Genomic DNA, 26,946 nt, shown 5'->3' on the forward strand with positions numbered 1-26,946 from the left:
GAACTCCCAAGCACCACACATGAAGCTGTTGCACACCCTGCCATTACACAGGGGGCTGTGGCACACCCCGCTGTCACTCACTGGGTTGTTACACACCTAGCGTTGTACACGGGCTTCTCACACACCCAGCCTCACACCCGGGCCTGTCACAGGCCCGGCAGGCGGCGCCCACAGCTCCCCAGCGGAGAGGCGGCGGCTCCGCTTCCTCCAGGCCGGCGGAGGGCGCCCGGTTGGGCCCGGCCCGGTGCAGCCCAGCCCGGCCCGGCTCGGCCCGGCCCGGCCCCGTGCTGGAGGAAGCGGAAGAGGCAGCGGCGGGGCCGCATCGCCGCCGGGCAGCGCCGTGAGTGGGGCCGGGGGTGGAGGGGGGGTTGTGGGGTTTGGGTGGGGGGGGTCCCGGTGTCGGGGTTGTGCTGAGGGGTCCCCTCTGAAATCCTCCCCCCCTCCCCCCCGCTGGATCCGGGGCGCTGGGCCTGCCGCTGGGTGCCTGAAATTGGGATTAATTTTACGCAGGGGTGGCTGAAATGCTGCTCCCTTCGTGTTTGGCAAAGGGGGTGAGGGAAATGCCTGCTGTGTGTTTGCAGAGCGGGGCCAAGCCTCGGGCTGAGCCTTGCCCTGCTGTTCTTTTAGCCCTCTGTGTGTTAAAAGGGGCTTGATCCGAGCCTCACGCCCTCACTCCTCCTGGAAGAGGTTTTTCTGCTGCTGTGCAGAGCCCCAGGAGAAGCTGGGCCTGCAGGGAGCTGTACCCCAGGTGGCTGTGCTGAGCCAGCCCCTGTGTGCAGGGTGGACGCATCCTGCTCCATCTATTTCCCATTAGTGTTTTTGGCAGGCTCTGCCTGTGCCCGAGCAGCGTGCCAAGCAGCCGTGCAGCCTTTCCACTTTATATACAGAAAAAGGACTTGAGGGTTGACAATCCTCACGCCTTGGAGGTAATGAATTACCTCTGGTAATGAATTACGTGGTGGGAGTTTGTAGCTGGGATCCTTTTAGGCTTGCGCTCAGATCTGGGATTTGCAGTAGGAAGATTTCAGTTCCTATTGCAGGACCTCTGGGCTGTTTTGTCTCAGATAAAACCCAGCTAACTGCAGGAAGAAATATCTGGTAACTTAACCTGTTCAGGAGAGTAGCACTTGTGCTGCAGATAAATCAGTTTCCAAAATGTTCATGTCCCTTGCATCACCTTCTGGTGTTGCCTGACACTTCTGGAAGGGTCTCATCCATACAGCATTTATAATCCCATGCCTGGGATGATATAATAGTGATGGACATTGCCAGACCCTTCAGAGATCAGTTTGAAAGGAAGAAAACACAAACCCAAGAAATTATAGGGGAGTAATGGTTGCCCAGGCCTGTTGGGTATGGCCAAGTGGTTCCAAATCAGCTGCTAATGATGTTTCCTCCAAGTAGCTTCTTGTCCCTGATCTTCATGAACATAATTGATATATGGTGGGGGAAAAAGGCAAACAGCAATAAATCTGTGTGGGTCTGTGGAGGCATTAGTCTCGTTCTGAAAGGCTAAGTGATGGCAGCCTCTTTTGTTGCACTGTGATTTGGGAATCTGAAGTGATCATTAGCTGAAAGGCAATGCTCAACCTCCAGCTTTGTTTTTTTTTTTCTTCCAGAACCATGCAACATGGCAGCAGCCATGGAAACTGAACAGCCGGGCCTTGAAATCTTTGAAACTGCGGGCCGTGAGGAGCAGGAGCAGAGAGAGGAACAGCCAAAACTGGAACCTTACTATGTAGAGAGACATTCCTGGAGCCAGCTCAGGAAACTGCTCACGGATACACGGAAGTATCATGGGTATATGATGGCAAAAGCCCCGCACGACTTCACGTTTGTTAAGAAAAATGATCCTGAAGGACCTCATTCTGATAGGATCTACTATCTGGGTAAGGTTGCTGGGACAGCCTGTGTCTTGACTGAACTGTCACTGCAGAGGCTGTTGGGGTTTGGCTTCAGCTGTGCTTGAAGTGATTTGGCACTGTAAATGGCACTGTGGGCAAACCTCTCCGAGCAGGTCTTGTGGTAGAGGAGTGCTTGTGTTAAAAGCTGCACTAGCTCAACATAAGTCCACGAAAATCTGAGTCTGGGTAAGAAGCAATGGCTAGAACAAAGGACTGGAAGCTAGAACAATGTTCTAGCCCCATTGCTTGCTGCTGAGGCTAGTTGTTTTAGTTCTGATTTGTGGTTTAGATTCTAGATGTGCTGTGACAAAGCTGCTGATTCATCTCTGTTCCATTTTTCAGAGAATGGGGGTCGTAATATTTAAATAAAGTTGAGTTCAAGCACGTTGAGGGTGATGGGCTAAGGCTGGCAGGGCTGATCTCCCTGGGATGAGCTCTGGCTTCCTGAGCTGAAGGTTAGGCTTGGCCTTCCTCAGTGCATGTCTGGCTCCCTCTGGGTTGATCCCCACATGCCTTGGCAGGAGTTATCAGAAATCTGAACAGCACTGAGGGAGATGAGCAGGAAAGAGACATTCAAACCTTCCTAAAGATGCATTATCTTTGAAACACAAGCTGCATTGTGCGGCGTTTCAGCCAAGGGAAAGAGCAGAACGGACCTTCTTGAATTTAAAAGCTTATAAAATAAGACCTCCAAGAAGGAGATATGCTTCAGGCAGCATGTGGTAGGGGTAGTTCCTTGTTCTCTTCCTTCTTTGTGATTTACCTTTCTGTGAAACAGGGAATTCCTGGTGTGAGGCTGCAGTGCAGAGACTGTCAGTACTTCCTCTGGTAGGCAGGGCCTGTGAAACTGTTCCTGAGCCTCTTTTGAGAGTGTTTGGATTATTATCAGAAAGCTAATATATTTTTTTTTTTTCTTCTCACTTTGACAATAGCCATGTCTGGGGAGAACAGGGAGAACACGCTCTTCTACTCTGAAATTCCCAAAACCATAAACAAAGCTGCCGTCCTGTTGCTTTCCTGGAAGCCTCTCCTGGATCTTTTTCCGGTGGGTCCTGATTTCTTTCTTGCTCTTTAGCCGCATAGCAAGTAGGCAGGCTTTGAGGTTGCACCCATAAGCCATCATTATGGTCTGAAATCTTTTAAGGTTCTCCTTGTACTTGGCTAACTCTGCAGCCATCTCGAAAACAAGCCCGGCTTTCTCATCAGGCTTTGGAGCTGCAGCCTTTGTGCGTCATGAAAAAATGTGTGTGCTGCTTGATTTCTCCTTTGCCAGCAGAGATTGCAAGTGCTAATTTGCACCAGATTCTCTGCTGTGAGATCCTGGGGACTGCGGAAGGAGCCTGTAGTCTCCGATAATCGCTGTCTTGCAGGGGGAAGTGATGAGTCCCCCTGAGGATCTGTCAGTGGCTCCGTGACTCATGCTGAAGCAGAGGATCTCTTTCCCACTCTCTGGGACACGTGTCCCCTTCTCACCTCTGTGCAAAGCAAGCCTGCACTGGTCCCCCGTGCACCGTGGCAGGTTGGAGGAGGCGGGACAAACCCCGTGTGGAATTAGGTGTGTTGTTTCCCTGTGCTATTTCCTGAGGCTGCCAGCCAGCCATAAAATTCATGCTGTGCTCTCCTCCCACCCGACCAGTCACTGTGTGTCTTTGCAAAAGTTAGCAGAGACCGTCCTACTTGTTCTAGAAATATCAGGCCTTCAGCCTGATCTTTCTCAAACCAGCGTGCGTTGGAAATAGTGCCAGTCGTGCTAAGGGAGAAGTGGCTCTCGGGTTCACAGATGTGTGGGATCGAGTTATGGCCTGCACCTACAAGTGCTGATGGCAGAGGCAGAAGCAGGAGTGGGCTCCTGGCTGCCAGCAGGATTCTGGAGGAGGAGGAGGGTGTCTGCACAGCCATCTGGTCCTGGAAGCTTGGCATGCCGAGATGCTCTGTCAGTATAGTAAGGAATGCAGAGCAGGGGTGTTGATTGTGCTTCTCTGCCCGTTTTCAGGCCATCCTGGACTATGGGATGTACTCTCGTGAGGAGGAGTTGCTTCGGGAGAGGAAGCGAATTGGCACCGTCGGGATTGCCTCCTATGATTACCACCGAGAAAGCGGCACCTTTCTGTTTCAGGCTGGGAGTGGAATTTATCATGTAAAGGACGGAGGTCCTCATGGATTCACTGTGAGTTTGCTCAGCTCTCTTGTTCTACCACAGTACTTCTATCCTCTAAGCTAGAAGGAAAGACCATGAGCATGAGTTCTTGCTGCGCTAACAAGGCAAGTAGCCTTGACAACAGTTGAGACATGGAGAAATCCCCCTTAGGGGTGCATTTCCGTGGTTGTAGAAACATGGATGGAAATAAAAAAGAAATGTTTTAAGCTGTGGTGGCAAGGCACGACACCAGATTTCGCTGATTTTTTTTGTAAGTAGGAGTGTCAATAAAAGGCAACACAATGGTTGGGATACTTTGTGCTCTTTCATGTAGTGAGAAGTCACGTCAGAGGCAACTTCTCTTCACTAGCTGTGGTTTAGAAGTCACTGCTCAGCCATCAGTGCTGTGTTACAAGATTTGGCCATATAACGTTTGGAACAGCCAGGCTTTACTCTTTGCGTGTGCTGAAGATGGACTTCAAAGCTGAAACCATTTCATGTTATAACAAATGCTTGTTGTCTGACTGTCAGGTGGAATTTACTATATCTGGAGTTGTTTTTGGAGCACCAGATTATTATATGTCCTACCTGTCTGTTTTTAGGGTGCTGTTCTGATTTCTGATTCAGATTTCTGATCTGTCTGATTTGTCTGATTTTTTTTTGAATCCTCAGCACTGGTGAAAGAGATCCTGGTGGGATCTGTGCAACCATGATAGAAGCACATTTATCCCTAAAAAATATCTGCATAGCATTTTCCTGCATTGAAAACAGATTGCTCTCGTGTAAACCTGTGTATCTGAAGTCAGCATCCGCACTGCTGTGATCTTAGAGACCTGATAATCCAGTTCAGTTCCTGTATGTTTTGTTTTGTTTTTTTTAATTGCTTACTATTCTCTTTTTCCTCTTTCAAACAGCAACAGCCTTTAAGACCCATTCTGGTAGAGACCAGTTGTCCGAATATCCGGATGGATCCCAAGCTTTGTCCAGCTGATCCAAATTGGATTGCCTTTATCCACAGCAATGACATCTGGATATCTAATATAGAAACCAGAGAAGAGAGGAGGCTAACGTTTGTGCACAATGGTAATGAATCCTGAATTAAAATCTCTGTACCTCCTCTGCACTTGTTCTTGCTATGCTGAATTAAGCAATGGCACCTGGGGCTCTTCTGAAATCTGAGGGAACGGCCACCATCTACTTCACGTGGGATTTGATTATTTGTCATGTTCTACATGTTTCTTCCATGGCAAATATTGTAGGATGGTTCTTTTCCCTGTGGAACTAGGAAAACCAGAATCTGTCAAAATGAGTTATTTGTTGAATACATATGGAAGGGCTGTTCTCCTGAAATGCTGCTTTTTTTTTTTTTTTTTATAATACTGGAACAGTCTTTTTTTGTGTGAAGGAGCTGTGGGTGGATTAGAACTGGAGGAAAGTTTCTGTCAGTGAAGTCAGGCTTTTTAGAAACAATATAGACAGTTTCTGAATAGCACCGTGCCTTCTGCTGGTGCCCTCAGACTCAGTAACTTAGGTCTTTGCTTCCTAACCCTCTCCAGCTCCCTTTTAGACACGTATCCTGGAGGAAGGAAAGTGGAAAATTGTGAATAAACCAATGCCTAAAAATCCGTTTTGCAATTTAATCACGCTTCATGTATTTAAACTATATCATTTAATTTTTAACTAAATTAAAATTTCTAACACTTCATAATAATGCTTTAGCTTATTTAAATGTTAGATATTAAAATATTATGTAAGTACATTAAAAATAAACTGTAGCAATGACTCCTTCTCAGATGATAATTATTTATGGAGCGCTGCTAAGTTACCTCCAGGGTAACAGGAAAAATATTGAAGCCCTATGGATATGTCATCATGTTGAGATGTTATGTAAGTGTGTTACTTTTGGTCTGTACAGTGAATGAAGTGCTGATAATTTTGTTTTTCTGAATGTTGGTGTTCTCAGTGTCAGTTAGTTTTTTTTTTCTTTGGTTTTCTTAAAAGTTGTGAGCTCAGGTAGAATGTGTTCTCTCTTGGATGAGTACATGGAAAACTGAGAGACTAATTGAGTAGGAGTAAGGAGGGGAGATGGCTTTCCTTTCCTAAAAGAAGCTGCAGTGTCAGAGAGGATTAGATCTTTCCCAAATAAATCAACAGAGCAGGGTGGAAGCAGAAAGCAAATCTGCTGAGAAGCCAGATTTATTATCATGTAATTGTTCCCCAGGGGTTGAACTTGGGCCATGTTTGGGATAACGCAGAACTGGTTTGATTCTGCAGTACATCATGAACTAATTCTTCTGTGTCTTTTTTTAGAACTGGCCAATGTTGAGGAGGATCCAAAATCTGCTGGCGTGGCTACTTTTGTGCTGCAGGAGGAGTTTGACAGATACACTGGCTACTGGTGGAGCCCAAAGGCACAGCCAAGTAAGTGTGTTGGATCCTGTGTGTCTGACAGGCAGAGTAGTGGCCCCCAAGCTGTGCTGTCCAGGGCAGAGTTCATTTTTCTGTCACTTGTCTGTATCCAGGATAGGAATCTTATAGTTCAAAAGGAGTTAGGAGTATCTGTGATGGTGGGTGTGGTACAGGAGCCTCGTTAGCATGAGTTACTGGAGAAAGAGTCTTTCCTTCTCACGATAGCGATAAGAGTTGTGAGAGTCTTGGGTTGTTTAGCTTAGTGAAGCATGAATCACAGACTGCTCTTCATCCTTCCCACCTCATTTTTCTGTTGGGAGAATGCTGGTTTCTGCAGTGCCAATTACGAGATGTGCTCTGACCAGGAAATCTTTAATTCATTTGCAGCACTGAATGGGGGTAAAGTTCTTCGAATTCTTTATGAAGAGAACGATGAATCAGAGGTGGAAATTATTCACGTCACATCACCAATGTTGGAGACAAGAAGAACAGATTCCTTCCGGTACCCCAAAACTGGTGAGAGCCTGATGACCTTGTGTGTCTGTTCTAGGAGATGCACATTTTATTCCAGGTTCCTTAGGCCAGGGACTCCCCTAGCTTAGAGCAGGGGGTTAGAGACATGTTGTATAGTCCTTGAATGAGTGTCCAAGTGGTGGAAATTTGGAAAAACTGCTGCTGTGAAGGTTAGCTTAGTCACTGGTGGCTGTGCTGGTTTTCCAGCCGTGTGGTTACTAAGAGCTCTGAGTCCAGGTCTCGCAGGAGCTGGCAGAAACCCTACCTGATCATCGCTATTTTGGAGCTGCTCTCTCAGACCCTGGCACAGAGAAGTTGTTTCTTGTTACAGCCTTGTGTCTCTGAGGGAATAGCTGCAAAATGATACTGCTTTGTTTTTTTGGAGGGGAGGCTTTCTGTTTAGCTGCTGGTAACCTGGTGCCCTGGTAGCTCAAGTTTTGAAGTGCTCTGGCCTCTGCGATTGCTGTTGGGCTTTGAAAATTCTGCGTGCTTGCAGCCTGCCAGAAAAAAAAAACACACTGTCATATTTTCAAACAGTAAATGATGTGAAAGCCTCAACAATAAAGGAGTGAAGGCAGGCATAAAGAAGAGCAGGTGGAGTGCTGCTGGAAGTGGACAAGTGAAACCTCACTGCCATGTGTCAGGTGTATAGGGCCAGTTTGAACAGCCTGACCTTTGCTCTTCTGAGCTTTCACTGCTGTGTCAGCAGGGCATAGTGACCACTGACCGTCCCCAGCTGCAGAATTAGCTTCAGGTCTTGTAGATTCCCTGATCCAGTGGTAAAAGTTTTCTGCTTATGATCCTGATTTACCACTTGTTCTGAGGAATGAGGCTGTGTCAACCTGGGAAGCAAGAGATGGCTGCTCATGTTTTCTCAGTGCTAGTGTACGCCTAGATTTCTGAGGGTGTTTCGTCAGAATTTTATTCAGCGTTGAGTCTCAGCAGTTTAGGAAAATCAGACAACCAAAGCCTAAATGCTTTTAAAACAATTGAAGTTTTAATCTCTGGCTTCAGTTTCCAATCTGAGCCAGGAGCCATAGCACTGTTCTGCACATTGTTACGAGGGCAAAACTTGAGTCAGCGTCTTACCAGAGGGAAGATAAGTACTTAAATAGGACAACGCTGTAGCCCAAAGCAAAATCACTTCACCTCAGTGCATCAGTTTGTGTGTAGAACTGGGTCGATGAAGTGGGAGTATCTCGCAGCAGCACTGAGAATGCTCAGAGTACGTGGAAGTTACCACATATGGCTTCTTGTGGATCGACTGGCAGCAGCTTTTTTCTTTATTTTTCACATTTGCTGCAGACCAGGCCCCAGCCTTTAGCACTTCAGGTGCTGTACAGCTGCTTTGAGCAGGCTTTCTGGAGAGAGGTAGTTAGGTTTTCAGTGTTCAATACAGATAAGTAGTTTGTTTTTTTTTAATCTTAACTTTGCTAGTCATGGCAATAGATTTATAAGAATGCAGGAAGAAAGTCTTTGGTTCCAGAATGAGTTGCTTTATTTTTTTTAAGATGCTCAGTAGCATTGGATCACTTTTTGCACACTGCTTTCTATTGAACAATAACAACCAAATAAACCAAAGCTTGCTTTGATACCCTGATTGCTCCTGTGCATTTACTTCCAGCTAGTATGTGCATCCTTTGACTGTGGGAGAGAAGACTGTGACAGTAGCATGGCTCTTGATCAGATCTGCTTGCAGGACTACATCACTGAGTCTGCTTCCTATCTGCAGTCTCTTTTTTTTTCCCTGCCTGATTCTTTGCTCTCTCTCATGTATGCAAGTAGGCTGTTTGATCAAAGAGCATTGTGCTCTTTCCCTGTTCCATTTCAGTATGAATAACGCCACGATAATCCAGCAGTTCAAGTCTGTCCTCTTGGAAACAAAAATTGGTGCCTGACTGCTAACATCTGTTTTTATAGGTACAGCAAATCCAAAGGTCACTTTCAAGATATCTGAAGTGACAATCAATGCAGAAGGAAGAGTAAGTTCCATGTTCTGCTTGTTTTCTAAATAAATCCTATTTCTTTGAGTCTTTCTGGTAAAATACATTTCAGTATAAGTAAACTTTCTTTGTTGTGTTAGCTTAATGGCTTCTCTGGAGGCAGTGCACGTGGCTCATTCCTCTGCAGATACTCGGTGTCTGTGTGTACAGCTGTATTTCTCAAGGCTGTCCTTTTCTTCCCCACCATTGGTTTATGAACTTGGCTGCAGAGCAGAATGTTTTAGGTGAGGACGGTTAGACTTTCTTATGTGACAGATCTCTTTATTGGCTGCAGATACGGGGAAAATTTGATTGCAGAGAGAATATATCACCTTATAAAAGCACGAACATGTGAGCGATGAACTTTCGTTTCACTCCAGGATTTTTTAACAAATACAGAAATTTCCATAGCCCAGTCCAAGATCTCCAGACAGCTGGGAAATTAATAATCTTATCAAACAGACACGGTAACATCCATGCATTGCTGGGATCCTCTACTCAGCTACTTCAGCCATCACCACTGACCTCTTGGAGTAGCAATGCTGACATCAGCCAGCAACATCAGGGAAAGCCATCAGGTCCTGTGGGGTACCACTGCCTCGTCCCAGCAGGGACAGGCTGCAGAACTGCCCATCATGATTTAGACCCACATTGATAACTGGATGCTATGCAGGATGTTCAAAAACTCAGTGAAAACACCTTACAAAACAGCCTGATACAAATCCCCTCCTCCCTTCCTTTGTATTTTACACGGGGAAACTGATTGTTCAAGTGACTTGTCCAAGATAAATGATGGATTTGTGAGCAGAATCCAGATTTCTCAAGTCTTAGTCCTGGCTGCTCTGGTGTCTGGCTACAGATGGGGTGAAGCCCTTGTGTTGAAAAGGCTGAACAATCTGAATGGAGTGAGCTGCACAGAAGAAGTCTTCTGTGTCCAGACTCTCATTGTGCATGAAAACTGGTTGTGCGGGTTCATCTCAGTGTCACTGAATTGCTGCTTTGTCAACAGATTGCAGATGTTGTGGATAAAGAGCTAGTTCAGCCCTTCGAGATCCTCTTTGAAGGAGTAGAGTACATTGCTAGAGCTGGGTGGACGCCAGAAGGAAAATAGTGCGTATGTTAATCCTGTCTCTGCTTAGAGGGTTTGGGGCAACACAGTTAGAAGCAGATTGTAGTGGTCCCTGTCTCCAAGCTTAAGCCTGCTTTCATTTTTGCATTGCTACAAACGTGTTTGTGTGAAGGGGGTGATTTTTCCCAAACCCAAACAGTCCCCGTTGTCTTTCCCTGGTACCTGGCCCTACTGCTTTGGCATTGGGCACTCACAGCCTTTGATGTGTGTGTCCTCTCAGCATCCCTGTGAGAGAGAGAGTGCAGTGCTATTATCCCCATTTTACAGATGGGGAACTGAGGCCCAGAGAGGCTAAGTGACTTGCCATAGTCGCTCAGGAAGTCTGTGGCTGAGGAGAGAAATGAGCCCAGGTCCCCCAGGCCCTAGGCTAGCGCCCTAACCACTGGACCATCCTTGCTGACCAGGCTTACTGATCAGAAAACCTGCTGTAAGTGCTACTTACATTTGCATGTCATTTTTAACCCTGTAGATGATGTAGTACAGTGTCTCTAACTCACCAGAAGCTTCTCTGGAAAGTGCACTTCTCCAGCTCTTGAATCTAAAGCTGACTTTCACCTTTTCGTTTTTTTTTTTTTCTTTTTCAAACGTGGAAGAAGTGAAGGGACACATTTACTCCATTGTCTTGCTTTTTTCAGGATTATTTTTAGAGCTACATGTAAAGTCAGAAGCATGGCAGGGTCTCCTGCCAGTTCATTTGAGTGCCAGTGTTCTCTGCCAGGTATAGATTTAAAGCAATATTTTCACAAGTATCCTGGAACATCAGTTAATTTTTTTCCGCTTCATTAGTCCCTCTAATTTTTTTTTTCTCTTTCTCCCTTAAAGCACAATCCAATTCTGGGGGAATAGAATTAATTAAACTTTTCAACCTGCAGTGCTTATGCAATATTGAAATGAAGTGAAATAGGTTCCTAAGTTATTGAAGAGGTTTGTTTTTGTGGGTGAGATTTTACATGTGGCTTTTTTGCTTAATCTGGAATTGAACATTCTTGACTCCCCTGAAATGCTTAGTGGTAATAGGTGTATTTTGAGGTTTTTCAGATCTGTCTAACACTCATGGTTGCATGTTATTTTCTCTAATATCTGTCTCCTCAACAGTGTCTGGTCCATCTTACTGGATCGCTCCCAAACTCGACTTCAGATAGTCTTGATCCCTCCTGCATTATTCATCCCAGTAGAAGATGATGCAATGGAGAGACAGAAACTCATCGATACCGTACCAGATTCTGTTACGCCTTTCATAATTTATGAAGAAACAACAGACATCTGGATAAATGTAAGAATTTCAACTTTAGCACTGCCTGACAGCTTGTTGTTCAAGACCCTATCAGTAACACTTGAGCGATGTTGGTGTTGCTGTGCTGCCTAGGAGACTATTCCTGTTGTGCAAGTTCTGTGCCTCTTCCTGCTGTAAAGAACTCACAATGTATAGAGAACAAAAAGATCTGGGGTGTGAAAGCAGAGCTGCTTTGCTTGAGGCTGCTTGGTGATCAGAGAGCTAGGAACAGAGCCCAGGACTCTGATGTTCCAGGCAGCCCCTTTACCCACCGACACCCTCCAGCTCATTTGTGCAGTTGTTCACCAGCAGCAGTCCCAGCAGATGAAGTATTCTTCAACCAGTGAAGATGTTTCCAGGGGATATTTGGGGAACAAGTCTCAAAAGTCTGTTAATAATCACTGAAAACCCTCCTTGACCATGTACGTTCTGGTGAAATAGATTCCTGTGTAGTGCCCTTGGGGGTGTGTTGTAGGGTGATGCTGTGTGACAGTGGATGCTGGCGTGCTAGGCTAACACTTTAAAGAAGTGCTGCTCACAGTTCTGCAGGTTAAAATCAGTGTCTCTAAAGTGACATCCCATTGGAGGTGCCCCAGGGTGCAGGACAGCCTGAGAGCTGCAGTCACCGGGGTGTAGTTGCACCTTTCAGCAGAGAGCATGGTCACAAAGCCTTCCAGTGATCGGTCTCTATACTCTAAGTACTGTCTATAATATTATTTTATTTTTAGTATTAGTGTACGTGGTTTCAGGATGGTGCAGTGAGTTGTCCTGTCTCCATTATCTTTACTGGCTGGAGTTGTTTTTTTACTGACACCTCATACCGTGCAGATAAATGCTTCTGAATGCCTCAAAAGATTGTCCCTTCATGGAAGAGCTGGCATCTTCATGAGTGGGAAGATGATGACAGCTCATCTTTCTCTAAATAGCCCTTCCCTTCTGGGTTTCTAGATAGCACTGGACAGAGGAGGCCACTGAGCTCTGGCATCTTTGGGTGGCTCTCCTGTGCTGTCTGCAGAGCTGGACCCATCTCTGTATCTGAGCCAGAAAGGCAGGTGCATAAAAACTTACTCAATTCCTTCTGTGGCCAGGATTTAGAATTAGACGAGCAAGAAGCCAGGATCTGTGCAGCATGTGGCTGTTGTTTGCAGACACCCCCAACTCATAAGCATTTTTAGGTCTCCCAGTAAGGGACAGAGTGCCACAACCTCCTAGTGTGAGCTGTGTCAGAGGAACTTAGATTCGACTTCAGTGCTAACCTCCTGCTGATAACACCTATCCACTGTTCTGTCTCCCCAGATCCATGATATCTTCTATGTTTTCCCTCAAACCCATGAAGATGAGATAGAGTTCATTTTTGCTTCTGAATGTAAAACAGGATTCCGGCACCTATACAAAGTCACCTCGGTTTTGAAAGAGAGCAAGTATAAGCGGTCATCTGGAGGTCTCCCTGCTCCAAGTAAGTGAAATTATTCTCTTTCACTGGGTGTTTGCTGCTGGCTAGTGGGGAAATGAATGTCTTTCCAGGTGGCAGGAATCATTGTCTCATTGGAAACTCCTCTTGTTGCCCCGGAAAGTATTTTGCTCTATAGTCATTCCACTTGAAATTGTACAGGGGTTGTTCTGTATTCAGCGTGCCTTAGCTTCAACCTTGATTCTTCCTTGTTGACTACAGGGAAAAGTTTCACAAAATCAGATACGAAATGAGCCGTGATGGTGTAAAATGCCCTCAGCTTACTTAGTTGACAGTGGTGGGGTTGTTTGTTTGCTCACTGCTGTAGGTTAATCATTACAGCAATAACGTGGCTTTCTCTGTGCAGGGTCCAATGTATCCGGTAGATACACATTGGTTCAAGAGTTGTGTTTGGAAGTAAACCCAACACAGTCCCTGTCAGCCTTTACAAGCAGATTGTAGCAGAGAGGCTGACAAAGAACAGTTTGAACATATTGCAAAAGGGTCCATAGAGGGCCTCCCTGTCTGAGGGGGCCCACTTGTTAGTCCCTTTAAAATGAACATATGTGCTTGGCAGCAAAACCCATGATATGACAACTATTCAGAGAATTCCTATCTGCTCTTAAAAACAATCATGGTATTGCTGTATAGACAGAGATGTTAGTAGGAGAAAATTACTGGCAGCTGTTGCAAGTGGAAATTGAGGAAGAGTAATTTCAAGCAAAAAAATTCAAGGACCATGTGCTTCCAAGCTGCAGTCAAAGTTTGGCCTTGCTCAAATACATGGTATAACTGTGTGCAAAGCTCCTGGAATGTTTTTTCCACAGTATGTGTTCTTTCATTTACAGTTTCATGCTGTGATACTTAATTTACTTGTTGTGTGTTGAAGGCACTTGCTGAGCTCTGCATGCAGAAAAAATACACCTTATTTTATGAGAGGTCCTAGTTGTATGCAGTTGTGTTGTTGTTTCTTTCCAGAAAGCATTATGTTGGGTTCATTAGATTTCTGTGAATGTATCCAACGTCTTTTTCTTGCTAAATCTCCCTCATTCCAAGGGAAATGAAGCCATCTTATAAAAGCAGAGCTGCTTCCCACCCCAAAGCAAAAATCTCCATTTTTGACACCTGAGACTCCCTTTCCACCTTTTTCAGGATAAAACCTCATTTCTGTGCAAATGACAAAATGCTTTAAATAAATAAATAAATAAAAAAGCAAGATGCAACCTAGCCCAGGTCTCAGGTTGAGAGCATCTGTGAATCTTTTGATACGTAGTTCAGAGTGCTAAATGTACCAGCCCTGACACTTGTCTGGGGAGCTGGCAGGGTTGTGGGTCTTCTGCAAAGCCACATTCTGTTGGGTTCAGTCTAGCAAAGAAGCTCGGAAGAAAAAAATATCATTGTGACTGTGTGGTGTGTGAAATGTGGAAGTGTAAAATCTCTGTATGTGGGTTTTTTGCAGGTGACTTCAAGTGCCCCATCAAAGAGGAGATAGCCATTACCAGTGGGGAATGGGAAGTGCTTGGGAGACATGGGTCAAATGTAAGTATCTGCTCTTGCTGTATGATATCTTGCAAGCAACACACACATGCTAGAGGACAGCAATGCAGAGCAATGGTCTCAGGGACCTCACAGATAAGTACATGTTGCATTAGCGAGGCTCTGCTCCTTTTTGGCAGTAAAGGAGCATCACAGGCAACATTAGGTGTTCATCTTCCTAACAAGTTTTTCCCTCTAAGTTTAAGCCTTAAAGAGAAGGAAGCAAAAATACTTTAAAGCATTACCGAGTAAATTCCATGTGTTCCATGAGAACCAAAATGTTGTGATGATGTCCAGCTGCTGTCCTGGAGCCAGGAGATACCTGTTGGAGGGGTCAGAATAAATCTATTAGCCATGTCTCTCTTTAGCCAGAATGCACAATATTTGTGTACCATGTAGCCTCTGAACTTGGACAAGGAGGTAGGGAATGCTCCCAAACTGCTGCTCTTCTAGCTCTAGGCTGGCTAAATTTTATGACCATTTGAATAAAACAGCAGCTCAAGGAGGACTGTTGGATTGATATGGAGTTTGTAAAGGTCTGTGATAAAATCCTTTCTAAATGGTAGTTGAAAGTGGGGCTAGAGGACAAAGTGTGCAAGCTGAGCTGCCTTTGAATCTGTTCTGCTACCTGCTCAGAAAGAAGGGACAACAGATATTCGTAACTGGCAGAGTTGTGGACAGCTAGAACAGTCGTTTGGCTTGTTCCTTACAATTTGCTGGACTATAACTCCAAATTATGGAAGCGGTGGGGAGAAGACTCAGTGGGGATAGAAGAGGTGGGCTTTTCTTTCAAGAACTCAGTATTGAGGGATGTGTTGTTTTGTTTTTGACAGATCTATGTAGACGAAGCCAAAAAACTGGTGTATTTTCAAGGCACAAAAGACTCGCCCTTGGAGCATCACTTGTACGTCGTTAACTATGAGAATCCTGGAGAAGTGAAGCGGCTGACAGAGCGTGGTTACTCTCATGCCTGCTGTGTCAGCCAGGTACCATTCGTTTGTGAGGCCCTGGGTAGGCAGGGCTGGCTGTGTGTTGTGCTTTATCAACCAACCTGGTCCTTCATCAATCAATGGACAAGCTTGTATTTAAATGCCACTGTTGATTTTGCAGGTGTTTTTTGGATTTTGGGATGTTAGTATCCAAATCCAGCTGAGGATTGTAGCTTCTCAGAGCCTGTCTGCTCTTATCACCAAAGAGCCCAGACTTCCTGGGTTGGTTTCTAAACATCTGAAAGATCAAAATGCAGAAAGAAGTTATCCCTTTTGCTTATACTGAGGAATTCACAATAACGTTCTTTTTCTCTCTAGGATTGTGACATGTTCATCAGCAAGTACAGCAACCAGAAGAACCCACACTGTGTGTCACTTTACCGGCTGACAGGACCTGAAGATGATGCAGCTCACAGGACAAAGGAGTTCTGGGCTACCATTTTAGATTCAGCAGGTAACAGCTTTGTTAAGGAACTGCCAAAGGGCAACCAGGATCACAGAGTGTAAGATTTCCTCGTATATGCTCATTTTGGCTTTGCTTCTTGTGGGTAACTCTTGGCTTTGTGAAGCTCATGCTTGTGTGAGAAGTTCTTAGATGAAGTTCTTAAAGGAGTGGCTTGGAGACAAATGGGTATAAATTGGCTGTGAAGGAATTCAGAGTGGAAATTATTAAGTTCCTATAGCCAGAGCCAGTAGAAAAATTAGAAAGCAAGTTTTATCATTAGCAGGGGTGGGTTTAAGTGAGTTTATTTACTCTTGTGCTAAATGTGCGTTATTGAGCATGGTTATGGGCCTCTGGGGAGGGCCACTCACTCCTTAAATAGTTCTGTGCTGCAGTCTGCTCATGTCTTTGCGAGCTGGCTCTTAGGCTTTTATTTTTCCACTGTGATTCTGTTACTTTTCATCTTTCCTTCCCTGAGGCATAGACCAAATCCTGTGCTTTCCATGCATTAATGCAGTGAACCCTAAATGGAGTTTGAAAGGGATGGGACACATTGCTCTGTCTGTGAAGAGCAGTTACCATTGTTCAGACAAGAACTGGAATGGGAATGTGACAGGGCTCAGAAAGCTCTTCTAGGGCCTGGGCATTCCCAATCTCTGCCTTGTCCCAGCCACATCCATTGGAAGCATGGGAAAGCTGCATTATCTGGGATGCACCAGGAGTGCTGTTGGGGCAGGGCTGGAGCAGAGCTGCATTATTCATCCATTCCCTGTTAATCCAGGCTTTGTTCCTTCCCATGGCAGGCCCTCTACCTGATTACATTCCCCCAGAAGTGTTCTCCTTTGAGAGCTCCACGGGGTTTACACTCTACGGGATGATGTACAAACCTCACAATCTGCAGCCTGGAAAGAAGTACCCCACTGTGCTTTTCATCTACGGAGGGCCTCAGGTGAGTGCAGTCTGTGGGCAGTGGGCTGGCCTGGATCACTTCATTTCCAGCTCTCCTGTGTGCACAGCTCCTGCTCTGTGCTGGGGATAGCCTACTAAGACAATTTCAGATTTTATTTACTGTAAATGTTTTACACATTTTTACAGTGTAAATCTTTCAAGATCCCTGGTGTAGGATTCCCTCTCTTTGCTTGTGGTCTACTACAAAATTGGCTTAGTAGGTATCCTCTGAATTTCTTTACATAAATGCTTATATCATTGTTCTTCTATTCTAGGTACAGCTAGTGAACAACCGGTTTAAAGGAATCAAATATTTCCGTTTGAACACCTTGGCCTCTTTAGGCTACGTTGTTGTTGTCATTGATAACCGGGGATCCTGCCACCGAGGACTGAAGTTTGAAGGAGCCTTTAAATACAAAATGGTAAGTGCAGCTCTGAATCAGGTTCTTCGTTTTCAACCCCAGACAGGTTTGAGCCCTGTTTTTATCCAAACTGAAGCACCAGTTTGGCAGAGATGCCCAGCATTGCCTGTGTAATACTGCCTAAGTTTTGGTGGGAAATCACATCTAGTTGAGTGGAGTGGATGTGAGGAAGGAAAGATGCTTGGTGTGGAAAGTGTACAGTGTCAAGTTTTGAGCTTGCAAGCTTGTCAGGTGTAAGGGAGTGTGATTTGTAAGGGGATCTCTGATGCTCTGAGCGGAAATGCTTTGCTCTCACAATGCAGGATAGTTTCTTCCATAGCATGGGTTACAACTCAGAGCGGTTCCTGTGTCAGGCTGGAAAGGGGGAAAATGTTTGGCCATGTGTACTGGCAGGGACAGCCTGTGCCAGGCTCTGCTGGCATTGCAGCGTAGCTCTCACTGTTGGGAAGAGCATTTTCATGCCTGGAGCTGGAATTCTGCCTTGCCTTTGTACAGCAAAAAGTAAAAACACTGAGAAATGTTCCTCCTCCCTAGGTAAGGAGGTAAACAAAGAAAAAGACAGTTACTAGGTGGCTTAGCATGTATTTATTGTCTTAGAAAAGGGGTCGTCTTTCTGTAACGTGCCCAGTACAATGGAGTGCTGGTGTCTGGACGGGTGCTGTGCAGCCTTTGGGAATCCTGAGAATGTAACTTTTGTCTGGAACTAACAATTTGCCTTTTCTCTCCCTTCCCAGGGACAAATTGAAATCGATGACCAAGTGGAAGGGCTGCAGTACTTAGCATCCCAGTATGACTTTATTGATTTGGACCGTGTTGGCATTCACGGCTGGTCCTACGGAGGCTACCTCTCTCTTATGGCTTTAATGCAGAGGTCAGATATCTTCAGGGTATGTTCGTACATTGAGTACTTCTTCTGGTGGTGCAGACAGAATTTTTCCCTTAATCGTGTGACCTCCCTCAGGTGTTCACAGCACAAAGATTTTTGAGCTAGCTCTAGACAAGTGAGGACACAGTGCTCTGCCTGTTTCCTTCAAGAATCTTCTAGTTGAGTGAGTTCAGATGAAAGTTGCTTTTCTGGCATACATTCCTTCCACAGTATTTCTAATTAGGCTTCCAGGCTTTGGTTATCCTTTTTATATTTCTCAGACAACAGATCTGAGAATCTATTCACTCTTTAAAGCTAGTGCTTGCTAGCAAGCCACAGTGCCTTTTTAAACCAGCATTCATTGGGTACTGTGAGAGCTGTTATAAGTTGTTCTGTGGTCTTGGGTTGTCTCTTTAGTTTTCTGCACTTGTGTTTCTGTCTGGAACATGGGGATGAGATGCTCTTCCTCTGTCATGCTGTCACTGCTGGGCTCTGAAAGGTGTTTGGGACTGGCGTACACATGGAGTGTGTACTGGGAGAGCTGTGTGATTCAGCTTTTCAAACAGAGACAGTGATACCTGGGCAGCCTGTATAATACGAATAGAGATGTCTCAAATCAGCAAATGATACTTGTGCTGCTCTTTCCCACCTCTCCGCACGAGTTTGCAGCCTTCATCCTCAGGGGAGCGTGGTGTGACTGCACCATCACTCTGCCTGCTTGCTTCCCCCAGCTCCAGATGAGCCAGACATAATCCTGACCTGACAGGAAGGTGCTGTGTTGTCTGTGAGGCTGCCCACATTGATGCAGGCAGGGTCTTTTGGGCAGAGCACACTTGTGTCCAGAAAACCAGGCATGTAAGAGGAGTGTGGGGTAGTTCAAGTAGACCAGTTTTACTCCGAGAGTTTGTTCTTGTGAGCTTGGGTGAGGAGGAACAACAGTTTGCCCTGTTCAGCTGCACACAGAAGGATATTCCCTCTCTGGAACTGCATAAAAGAGCTTTCTTTAAACTGATTGACTGTTGAGCTTGCAATAACTGTGCTGCTGTAGCTCCACCAACCTGAGGTCACGTGCTGAAGGTGCCTCATATAGTCTCAGCTGTTGCCTGCTTTGTGCCAGCTGAGCTCTTTGTGCTGTGAACCAACCAAGGGAAACAATCCTGCTGAAAAACAACACCACCGTCTCTTCCTCCTCCGGTCTGACCTATTCCCAGATCAAATTTGTAGCAGTGTGCTGCACAGGGCAACCTGGCAGTGGGGAGAGGTGCCAGAAAGAGGTGCTTGTGGTTACATGACTTGAGACCACTATAGCAAATGGTCAGGCTGTTGGTGGGCAAATGTTGGAGGCAGCGATGTGCTAAGAGCTCAATATTGCCTCTGGACGTATTTTGTTCTTTGGGGGTCTTCTTGCTTTGTGCAAGTCCAACCTCAATATTCCTTGGAGGTTTAATCATTATTTTTCTAAAGTCATGGAAAATCTTTGAATTATTACTTTAAAAAATACCTGGCCAAGGAAGAGTCTTTGGTTTGTTTTTAGCTGGTCTTTTTTCACAAGCCTCTCTGCAAGCTTGTGGTAGGTATCCAAGGGGAAATGCTGAGTCCTGGGGAGCTTTCAAGGCCAATTTCTGTTAGACATTTATGTAAACGAAGGTTCTGTGACCCACAGCAGAACACTGCATTTTGAACAAAATCCACTTACCTCCAGCAGGACTTGCAGGTGGTATATCCAGTGTTGCTTCTGATTTGTCTGTAGGATCTTCCCGGTTTCCAGCAGCTGCCTGATTTTCAGTACACACAGTCTGTAGTTGAACTCTGCTCATATATCTATATATTGACATATGTGTATGTATATATATATATATATATATAAATGTTGCATTTGCAGGTTGCTGTTGCCGGAGCACCCGTCACGCTGTGGATTTTCTATGACACTGGTTACACAGAGCGCTACATGGGCCACCCGGATCACAACGAGCAGGGATATTACCTAGGTTCGGTGGCCATGCAAGCTGAGAAGTTTCCTTCTGAGTAAGTTTGCTTCTGGCTCTTCCTTTCTATTCCTGTCAGGAAAGTTCAGGCCCCACAGACATATATTTATCTCCCTGTTCCTGGCAATTAAATCCTGGAATCATAAATGCTAGTATTAAAACAAAAACAGCACTAATAAACTTAATAGACTTGAATGAACATTTGCATAATTACAGACTATTCCAAGTAAGCCCTTTTATTCTAGCTGTAATTAAAGACCATCTTTTATGTCTAAAGAAATGACAAACACATCCCCAATTATATGATTAGCACTTCAGAGTTGAGTTAAGCTAGACAAAAAACAGTCAATCAGGATGCTTTCTGCATGCTCTCAGTCTGTATCAGCACGGAGTTGTCTGCAGAGCAGGCTGAGATCACGGGCTTTCTGGCCAAAGAGCTGAAAACCAGCAGTGATTCTGAGCAAGTGTTAAGCCATTGTGTTGTCCAAGCTAGGAAATGCTTCTGAAAATAATGATGTGCAGATGAGAGGTCTGACCATGATGTGCATATGCAGGAAGAACTTGTAGAGGAGGAAAGGATTGGTTTGGGACCAGCTGCTGGTCCATTCAAAGCAATTCACAATAGCGAAGTCACTCTTCAATGCTAATGTTTTCACTGTCGAGTGTTTTTGGAGGGGTGTTTGTGGACTGTGAATGACTGGCAGATTCTGGGATGCTATTTAGCAATGTTTGTTTCTTGCTTTTCTCAGACCAAACCGTTTGCTGCTGCTACATGGGTTCTTGGATGAGAATGTTCACTTTGCACACACTAGTATTTTGCTCAGCTTTTTAGTGAGAGCTGGGAAACCGTATGACTTACAGGTAAGTCTGGAACCAAGATGTGAAAATGTTATGTCTGTCTTTGAGGAGTACAAAATTCCAGCTTGTAACATGGCAGCTTGGAATTCTAGGATAAAACTCTTTTTTAAAGTGGGAGACTTTATGAGTAAACCAGAACATTATTAGGCAAATGAGCAGTTAAGGCTGCTCCCAAGGAGCTCTGCAGTTTGGAAGCAGTACAGCAGTGTTTGTGCAGCGTGGAGCAGGGTTATGTATTTAATTAAACCCTGCTGGTTCTGTGCAGATGCAGCCCAGGTTATCGTACGCTGTGCTGCAGAACTGGAAGCATGCTGATTTACATGATGGCTCTGAACAGGATCTGCCTCTGTTCAGCCATGCTGATCGCCTCCAGCCAAGTACTAGCTGCATTACAGGGTGCAACGGGTTGTCTCCAGGTTCAGGCAATGGAAGAGGGAAATGTATTAGCTCGAGTGCACACAGAGCTAGTAGCTAGTGCAGGGAGTTTACATGCACATTTTGAACCTGGCTCTGGGGCCCAAAACCTTTGTGGATACTCATGACTTTATTTTATATTTTAGATCTACCCTCAGGAGAGACACAGTATAAGGGTACCCGAGTCGGGAGAGCACTATGAACTCCACCTACTGTATTACCTGCAGGAGAATCTGGGCTCCCACATTGCTGCCCTGAAGGCGATGTAACTGACCTCTGCAGAACTCTGCTCAACTGGCTGCTTTACTGAATGAGGAGATGCAGGAAACTAGAGAAAATAGGATGGAACACTGCATTTTGGTGCCTGCCATGTGTACACACACACACACACACACACACACGGAGACACTTTTTTTTAAAGTAAATTCGGTGCCATACAGGAAATTAAAGGACGGTGGCCTAATAACTTTAAAGCTTAAGATGTAAATAAAATCAAATGTCTGTGGTGTAATGCAGTACCATGGGTGTTCTCTTGGGGGAGGAGCTGAAACTGAGAATAACATACTTCTACAGCACCAGAACTTCACATTTTAAAAGCGTTCTGATCTAATGATGTATTTTTACAGTGTGTTCCTAGGTATCTTATTACATAATACTAGAAGGTGTACTACGCAGCAGAAATTCACCTGGATGGTTACAACTTACGATAACATTTAAAATGTAATTTATAGTTTTTATGCTTCACAAGGGGGATGTGTCTCACTTCTGAGAAGTCAGTCACAAGTTAGACACATCTCCTGTCTAGATGCCAGTTGTTTTTTAAAAAGAAACACTTTTAACTGCTTCCTAAATATTTTAAATTTTGGATTCAGTTGAGTTGATGCCATGTTCTTTTCAGTTATTTCTTCTCTCCCCAGGATAAATCCTGCCTTTTTTTTTTTTTTTTCTTTTCAGCAGCTTGATACCCTGTCCTGATTGTACTTGATTTCACCTGGGGAAGTGAAGCGATGTTTTACTGTTATGTGGGCATAACAATCTTTTATTCTGAGATGCAAACTAATTTAAGACAAAGAACTGAAACTTTGTGGATTTTAAAACAAGCTTAAAAGTGTAGCCCATTTCTTGTTGACATTTTTCCCTGCTGTTCATTCTGGAGCTGTTTTTGCAGTACTGTTTTCTGACTGTCACATCAGCATGATATAGGTATATAAATCCTGTTACAATTTTAATATACAATACTCTAATTCAAAGGTCTACGGAGAATTTGGTGAGGAGAGACCTTACGAACACTACATGTGAGGCAATGTGAACTGTTGTCGTGAATTTCCTACTTTATTCAAGTGATTATTTCCCAGACTCGCACTCTTTTCAGTCCTCCATTCCTGGGTCATTTCTAGCACTGCTGCCTAGCATGATTATGATGCTGTATTTGAGAACCCCCTCCCTCTGTGTAGCTTAAGGTAACCCACTAAGCCTAAAAGATCTGCAATCCCAGTTGTGTTTTTGTTAGTGAGGTTTTAACTAAGCAGCAGGCTTGGCTAAAAAGCATCGCGTGTGAAGTCTCTTTTAACTTGCAACAAGTCGTTTAAGATAGAAATCCATAGCAAAATGATTCTCTTTAATCCAGGAAATTCTCCCCTTGGGGCCTGCCTCTGAGACTCCTATAAGTTTTAATGGTTTTCTTAGAAACCTAAGAACTTCCTTTTCTTTCTGTTTTGGTGCTGGAGAGAAGCAGAGCATGATTTTTCTTTTCATCTTTTAAAAATCTGGAATCACTCTCAGTGTTTACGCTCTTAGTACTCCACATGTCGTAACCTCGTATTTTACTCGCTTTTGTACTGTTCAGCTTGACCCCAAAGCTCCGGGATTTAACACAATCTGGTTGTGTTGTATCAAACCGCATCATTTTTCAGTGAGGCTGCTGGACATATGCACCAAAGCAATCGGGACTGGTGCAGTTACACGGCTGTAAAACCGCTGTGTGAGAACAGGATCTGTTTTTTGGGTTATGCAAAAGATAGCCAAAGCAAACAGGCATCCAGTAAGTGTAAATTTCCTCTGACGTGGGAGTGTTTGGTTTGGGATGTTTTCTGTTTTTCAGATCACAGGGGTTTTTAAGTGGATCAGATAAAATGCTACTAGCAGGTCAATTACAGCCTTACCGTTTTGATTTGGGGAAGGGCATAGCGTGGGAAGAGCCCAGCTCCTTATAATGTCTTCTACTTGAGTAATTAATTTTTGTGACTGAAGCTGGGCTATTTGGAGTGTGCTATAGTCAGTACTGAAAGAGGAATAAGTGTGCTGATGCACTTGAACTGGAGCATGGCAGCGAGTAGAGAAAAGTATAAGCTGTTACTATTGAATTCCTTTTTGTTCCTTAAGTGTTCAAGCTGTATTATATATACATATATCTATATCTGTTCATATATACATATATGTATAGAATTACACGTGGATAGTATCACCTTTTCCAAGGTTGTTTATATTTTGTTCAATATTTAATTAACTTGTTTTTTGGGGACGTTTTTGCTCTTTTTCTAGAGGTGATTACCCTTGAATGTAAATGTATATGATTTTTAAGATAAAATGGATCCTTTTGTTTAAAAAATGAAAAAACAAAAATGGCCTTCATCAAATAGTGCTTTTTTGGCAACTGAAGAACTAAATGTTATGCAAGCAAACTGGGCTAGGTTTTGGTTTAGCACAGGATGTGATTTTAAGAGCTGACATATAACTTCTAAATAATGCATCCTTTCTTTGTTTTAAATATATATATATTGAAAAGCTATTAAAGTACAAAGTACTGTACTCTATTTTGCAACATAAATTATGTATTTCTTTCTTTCCTACAAAAGTTTTTTTCTTTTCACAGCAGTCAAGCACTTTAAGACCCCATACTCTCTTATCCTGCAGTAATGCTGTGAGGATTTGTCATCAGAGTTTTTGTGGTTCTCGCAAAAGACGCCTGCTTGTAGTTGAAGGTGTCAGAGCTGCCTTGTATGAGGTTCGAGACTGATGAGGTAGGGGGATGCTGAGGACTCCCAAAATAGATATTAGTGCATCCCTGTGGGGGATCTGCTGTCAGCAGAGTGCTCTGTGCCCAGCAGGACACCTGAGCTGAGCAGTAGCAGGATTTGAGCCTTCATTGCGTGGTGGATATTGGTTTCTTCCCCGCAGTTGCACTGGTATCTCCGAGAGGAATGTTTTAATTTCATATCTTGAAATCAAATCTGTGAAACCAGGGGACCTGAGCAATGAGAGGCTGGAGTTGAGTGGTGATGCCAGCAGTTTTCTTGTTCGTGGTGCTTGGGATTTGTTGAGGTTGTTTCTGTCGGGGCAAGTTCTTTGGCCCCTTTTTAAGGCCAGTTTCCAGTAATTCCTTCAAGTTGGGTTTCACCCTTCACATAAGATTTGTATTCCCTACCCCACCCAGTTGTTTTCAATGATCTCCTTTTATTCAGAACAAAATATAACTGGTAATTACCCAGAGCCGCTTAATTTTCATAAACTCTAGTTAACTTCAAAATGTTTGTTAATGAAATAATGAATTCAAAGCACCACGTACAGCTTTGAAAATCAGCTAACTTCATTATGCTACAATGGAAAATGCATTCCCTAGTTGTTAGTGCCGTTTGGGAATAAGTTACGGAAACCCTTTTTGGGCAGAGAGGTGGAATAATGCTTTGACCCCGGAGCAGCGTACATGGAGCCTGTGTGGCAAATGGTGGGGAATTCACCAACTGAGCACGGGGTCCCTGCACCTCCTCCCTGTGGGCTGTGTGTCCGTGAGGAAGGGAGGCTGTTTTGCTGCTGGCATGATGCTCAACTTCTGGCGAGGCAATAATAAGAGAATAAATAAATAAAATAATCAGCCAGACGAGGACACTGCCTTGAATTGCCTGTTTACTTGAGTACCAGAGCCCTGTAAAGACTTTTGTGTACCCCTCGCAGGTCTTTGGGCCAGTCCTTTTGAAGGGGAAGAGAGAAGTTCATGTGTTTTTTACTTGGATGTTCTGCACAGTAGAAGATCAGGTGTTTAATTTTAGAACATGAAGTGCCTGCTGTTTGCGTTAACAAACTTGCATGTCTCACCCTGGTGGGTTTGCTGGTCTCCCTCCCTCCCTTCCCCACCTCTCTAGCTACCCGGCTTTTAATCATGTAAAGTGGAGACATTAGTTTTGCTGCGTTTTATTACAAAACCTTTGTTGCAATAAAGATGCTGCTAAATAAATTGAATTAAATGTCCCCTTCCCCCCCTCCCTACCCCATTTACAACCGTCTCTCTCCTTGATTTAGTAGAGTTTGTGCATAATTAGATCTGTTCCCTCATTGTGTGGCGGAGAGCGGCAGTGATGGAGAGCGCGCGTGTGCATTTTATACGCTTGTTGGGTGTTTAGCGAAAGCATCTGTGATTTTTCCTGTCCCTTGTGATTAGGTAATTGGTCTAAACAGGGAAATTGGGCCTTCGCTTGGCCTAACGATGCTCCAGCTCCTTCGTGTTTGAGGGCAGCCACCAGCTGGAGCTGCGGCACCGCCTGCGGCCTACCCGCAGCTTGAGGCCTGTGGGGGCCGGGGGCCAAGCACCACGGTGCCTGTGGGGTCCCTGGGGGGCGAGGTGGAAGGGAAAGCCATGTGTGTCACCCCTCCTGTCCTGCTAAGCTTTAGGTACTCCTAAAGTGTCTGGTGAAGGGCACAGGGTGGTCACGTTGAGGTGCAAGTCCCTCAGGGATGGGGCAGCCTGTTCCCGTGCCTCACCACCCTCAGAGGAAAGAATTTCTTCCTCATATCTAAACTAGAAGCACCCCCTGTTTTGGTGGCTCGGAGGCGAGCTGGTACCCAGCAGTGCGATGATGCATCGTGTCTCACAGTGCTGCTGCAAAACGTTCTGGGTGGTGGTGATTTTATTCCGTCGTGATGAATAAATTATGAAGTTGCTTCCGTGACTAATTGCTACCACTTGGACTGACTGTCCCTCTGGGTATGCAACGGGAGCAAGCATTTCTCTTTAAAATCCACTTGCTGTGGATACTTGAGTTGGGCAAAGCAAAACACGCTCCTGGAGATGAGGAGGTTGCAGCGGAGGGTGAACCTCAAGCGGTGTCCCAGCTGGGCTGAGGCTTTGCAGAAATCTTTCAGCCACAGTGTGAGCGCTGCGAGCTGGAGGCTGCTGTAACGCCCTGCTTGGGTCTTGGTTAGGTGCACGGGGCTTTGTGAACACGTGGGGATGCTTTCATCTGAGTTTGTGTGTCGGGTTTGCTTCTGAATGGGTGTAGGCTGGAAAGCGATGTGCTGTAGGATCCCTGCTTCAGGTAGGAAAGCGGCTGGGGTCAGTGCTTCCTGTGCAGACCTGTGGAAGGAGGGGATGGTGTCAGGGAAAATGGTCAAGCCTGAAGCATTGTGCACGGCTGGCTGTGTTACTGGCTCTGCTGGAGAGTGCCTGCGTGACCTGGTTCCCTCCTCAATCCTTGCCTTGGCTTCCCCTTTTACTAAACTAAGCCCCTGGGTAGAGCTCAGCAGGGCCTGAGCCTGGCCTCTTGCTTTTGGTGCAATCATAAATCTAAGAGCAAGCTGCCGCAGCATTCACACCTCCATAACGGGAACCGATTGCCGAGGCGAGGCCAGGGGCCGCCAACACGGGCTGGCGGCCGTGGCACTGGGCTCCTGCGGCGGGCGGAGGCGCTGGGTCAGGA

At 45.0% G+C, this 26,946-nt stretch overlaps 1 protein-coding gene across 3 annotated transcripts; it reads left to right on the forward strand.

Moving 5' to 3' along the window:
- The first annotated feature begins 207 nt into the window (after positions 1 to 207).
- Positions 208 to 25,497, forward strand: DPP8 (dipeptidyl peptidase 8). 3 transcript variants are annotated; one of them, XM_068696412.1, is made up of 20 exons: positions 208 to 340; positions 1,620 to 1,889; positions 2,837 to 2,949; positions 3,898 to 4,071; positions 4,956 to 5,124; positions 6,352 to 6,462; positions 6,838 to 6,966; positions 8,884 to 8,945; positions 9,955 to 10,055; positions 11,170 to 11,347; positions 12,644 to 12,803; positions 14,257 to 14,336; positions 15,167 to 15,319; positions 15,641 to 15,776; positions 16,568 to 16,713; positions 16,988 to 17,134; positions 17,869 to 18,021; positions 19,882 to 20,024; positions 20,734 to 20,845; positions 21,403 to 25,497. In XM_068696412.1, exons 2-20 carry the CDS (start codon positions 1,631 to 1,633, stop codon positions 21,523 to 21,525), a joined length of 2,649 nt encoding a protein of 882 aa, XP_068552513.1. In that variant the 5' UTR covers positions 208 to 340; positions 1,620 to 1,630; the 3' UTR covers positions 21,526 to 25,497. The 3 variants fall into 3 exon arrangements, with proteins under 3 accessions (XP_068552513.1, XP_068552514.1, XP_068552516.1); XM_068696413.1 differs by lacking the exon at positions 21,403 to 25,497 and having other exon boundaries at positions 17,869 to 18,005; XM_068696415.1 differs by lacking the exons at positions 12,644 to 12,803; positions 14,257 to 14,336; positions 15,167 to 15,319; ... (5 more) ...; positions 20,734 to 20,845; positions 21,403 to 25,497 and having other exon boundaries at positions 9,955 to 10,059; positions 11,170 to 11,308.
- The last annotated feature ends 1,449 nt before the right edge of the window (positions 25,498 to 26,946 follow it).

This window comes from Anas acuta, chromosome 12 (genome assembly GCF_963932015.1).
Source record: "Anas acuta chromosome 12, bAnaAcu1.1, whole genome shotgun sequence".
NCBI classification, from domain to species: domain Eukaryota; kingdom Metazoa; phylum Chordata; class Aves; order Anseriformes; family Anatidae; genus Anas; species Anas acuta.

Coding starts and splice junctions, on each gene's coding strand:
- DPP8 (XM_068696412.1), top strand. CDS start 1,631: ATGGCAGCAGCCATGGAAACTGAACAGCCGGGCCTTGAAATCTTTGAA. Junction 14,337..15,166: donor TTGGGAGACATGGGTCAAAT/GTAAGTATCTGC, acceptor TGTTTTTGACAG/ATCTATGTAGACGAAGCCAA. Junction 20,846..21,402: donor GGAAACCGTATGACTTACAG/GTAAGTCTGGAA, acceptor TTTATATTTTAG/ATCTACCCTCAGGAGAGACA.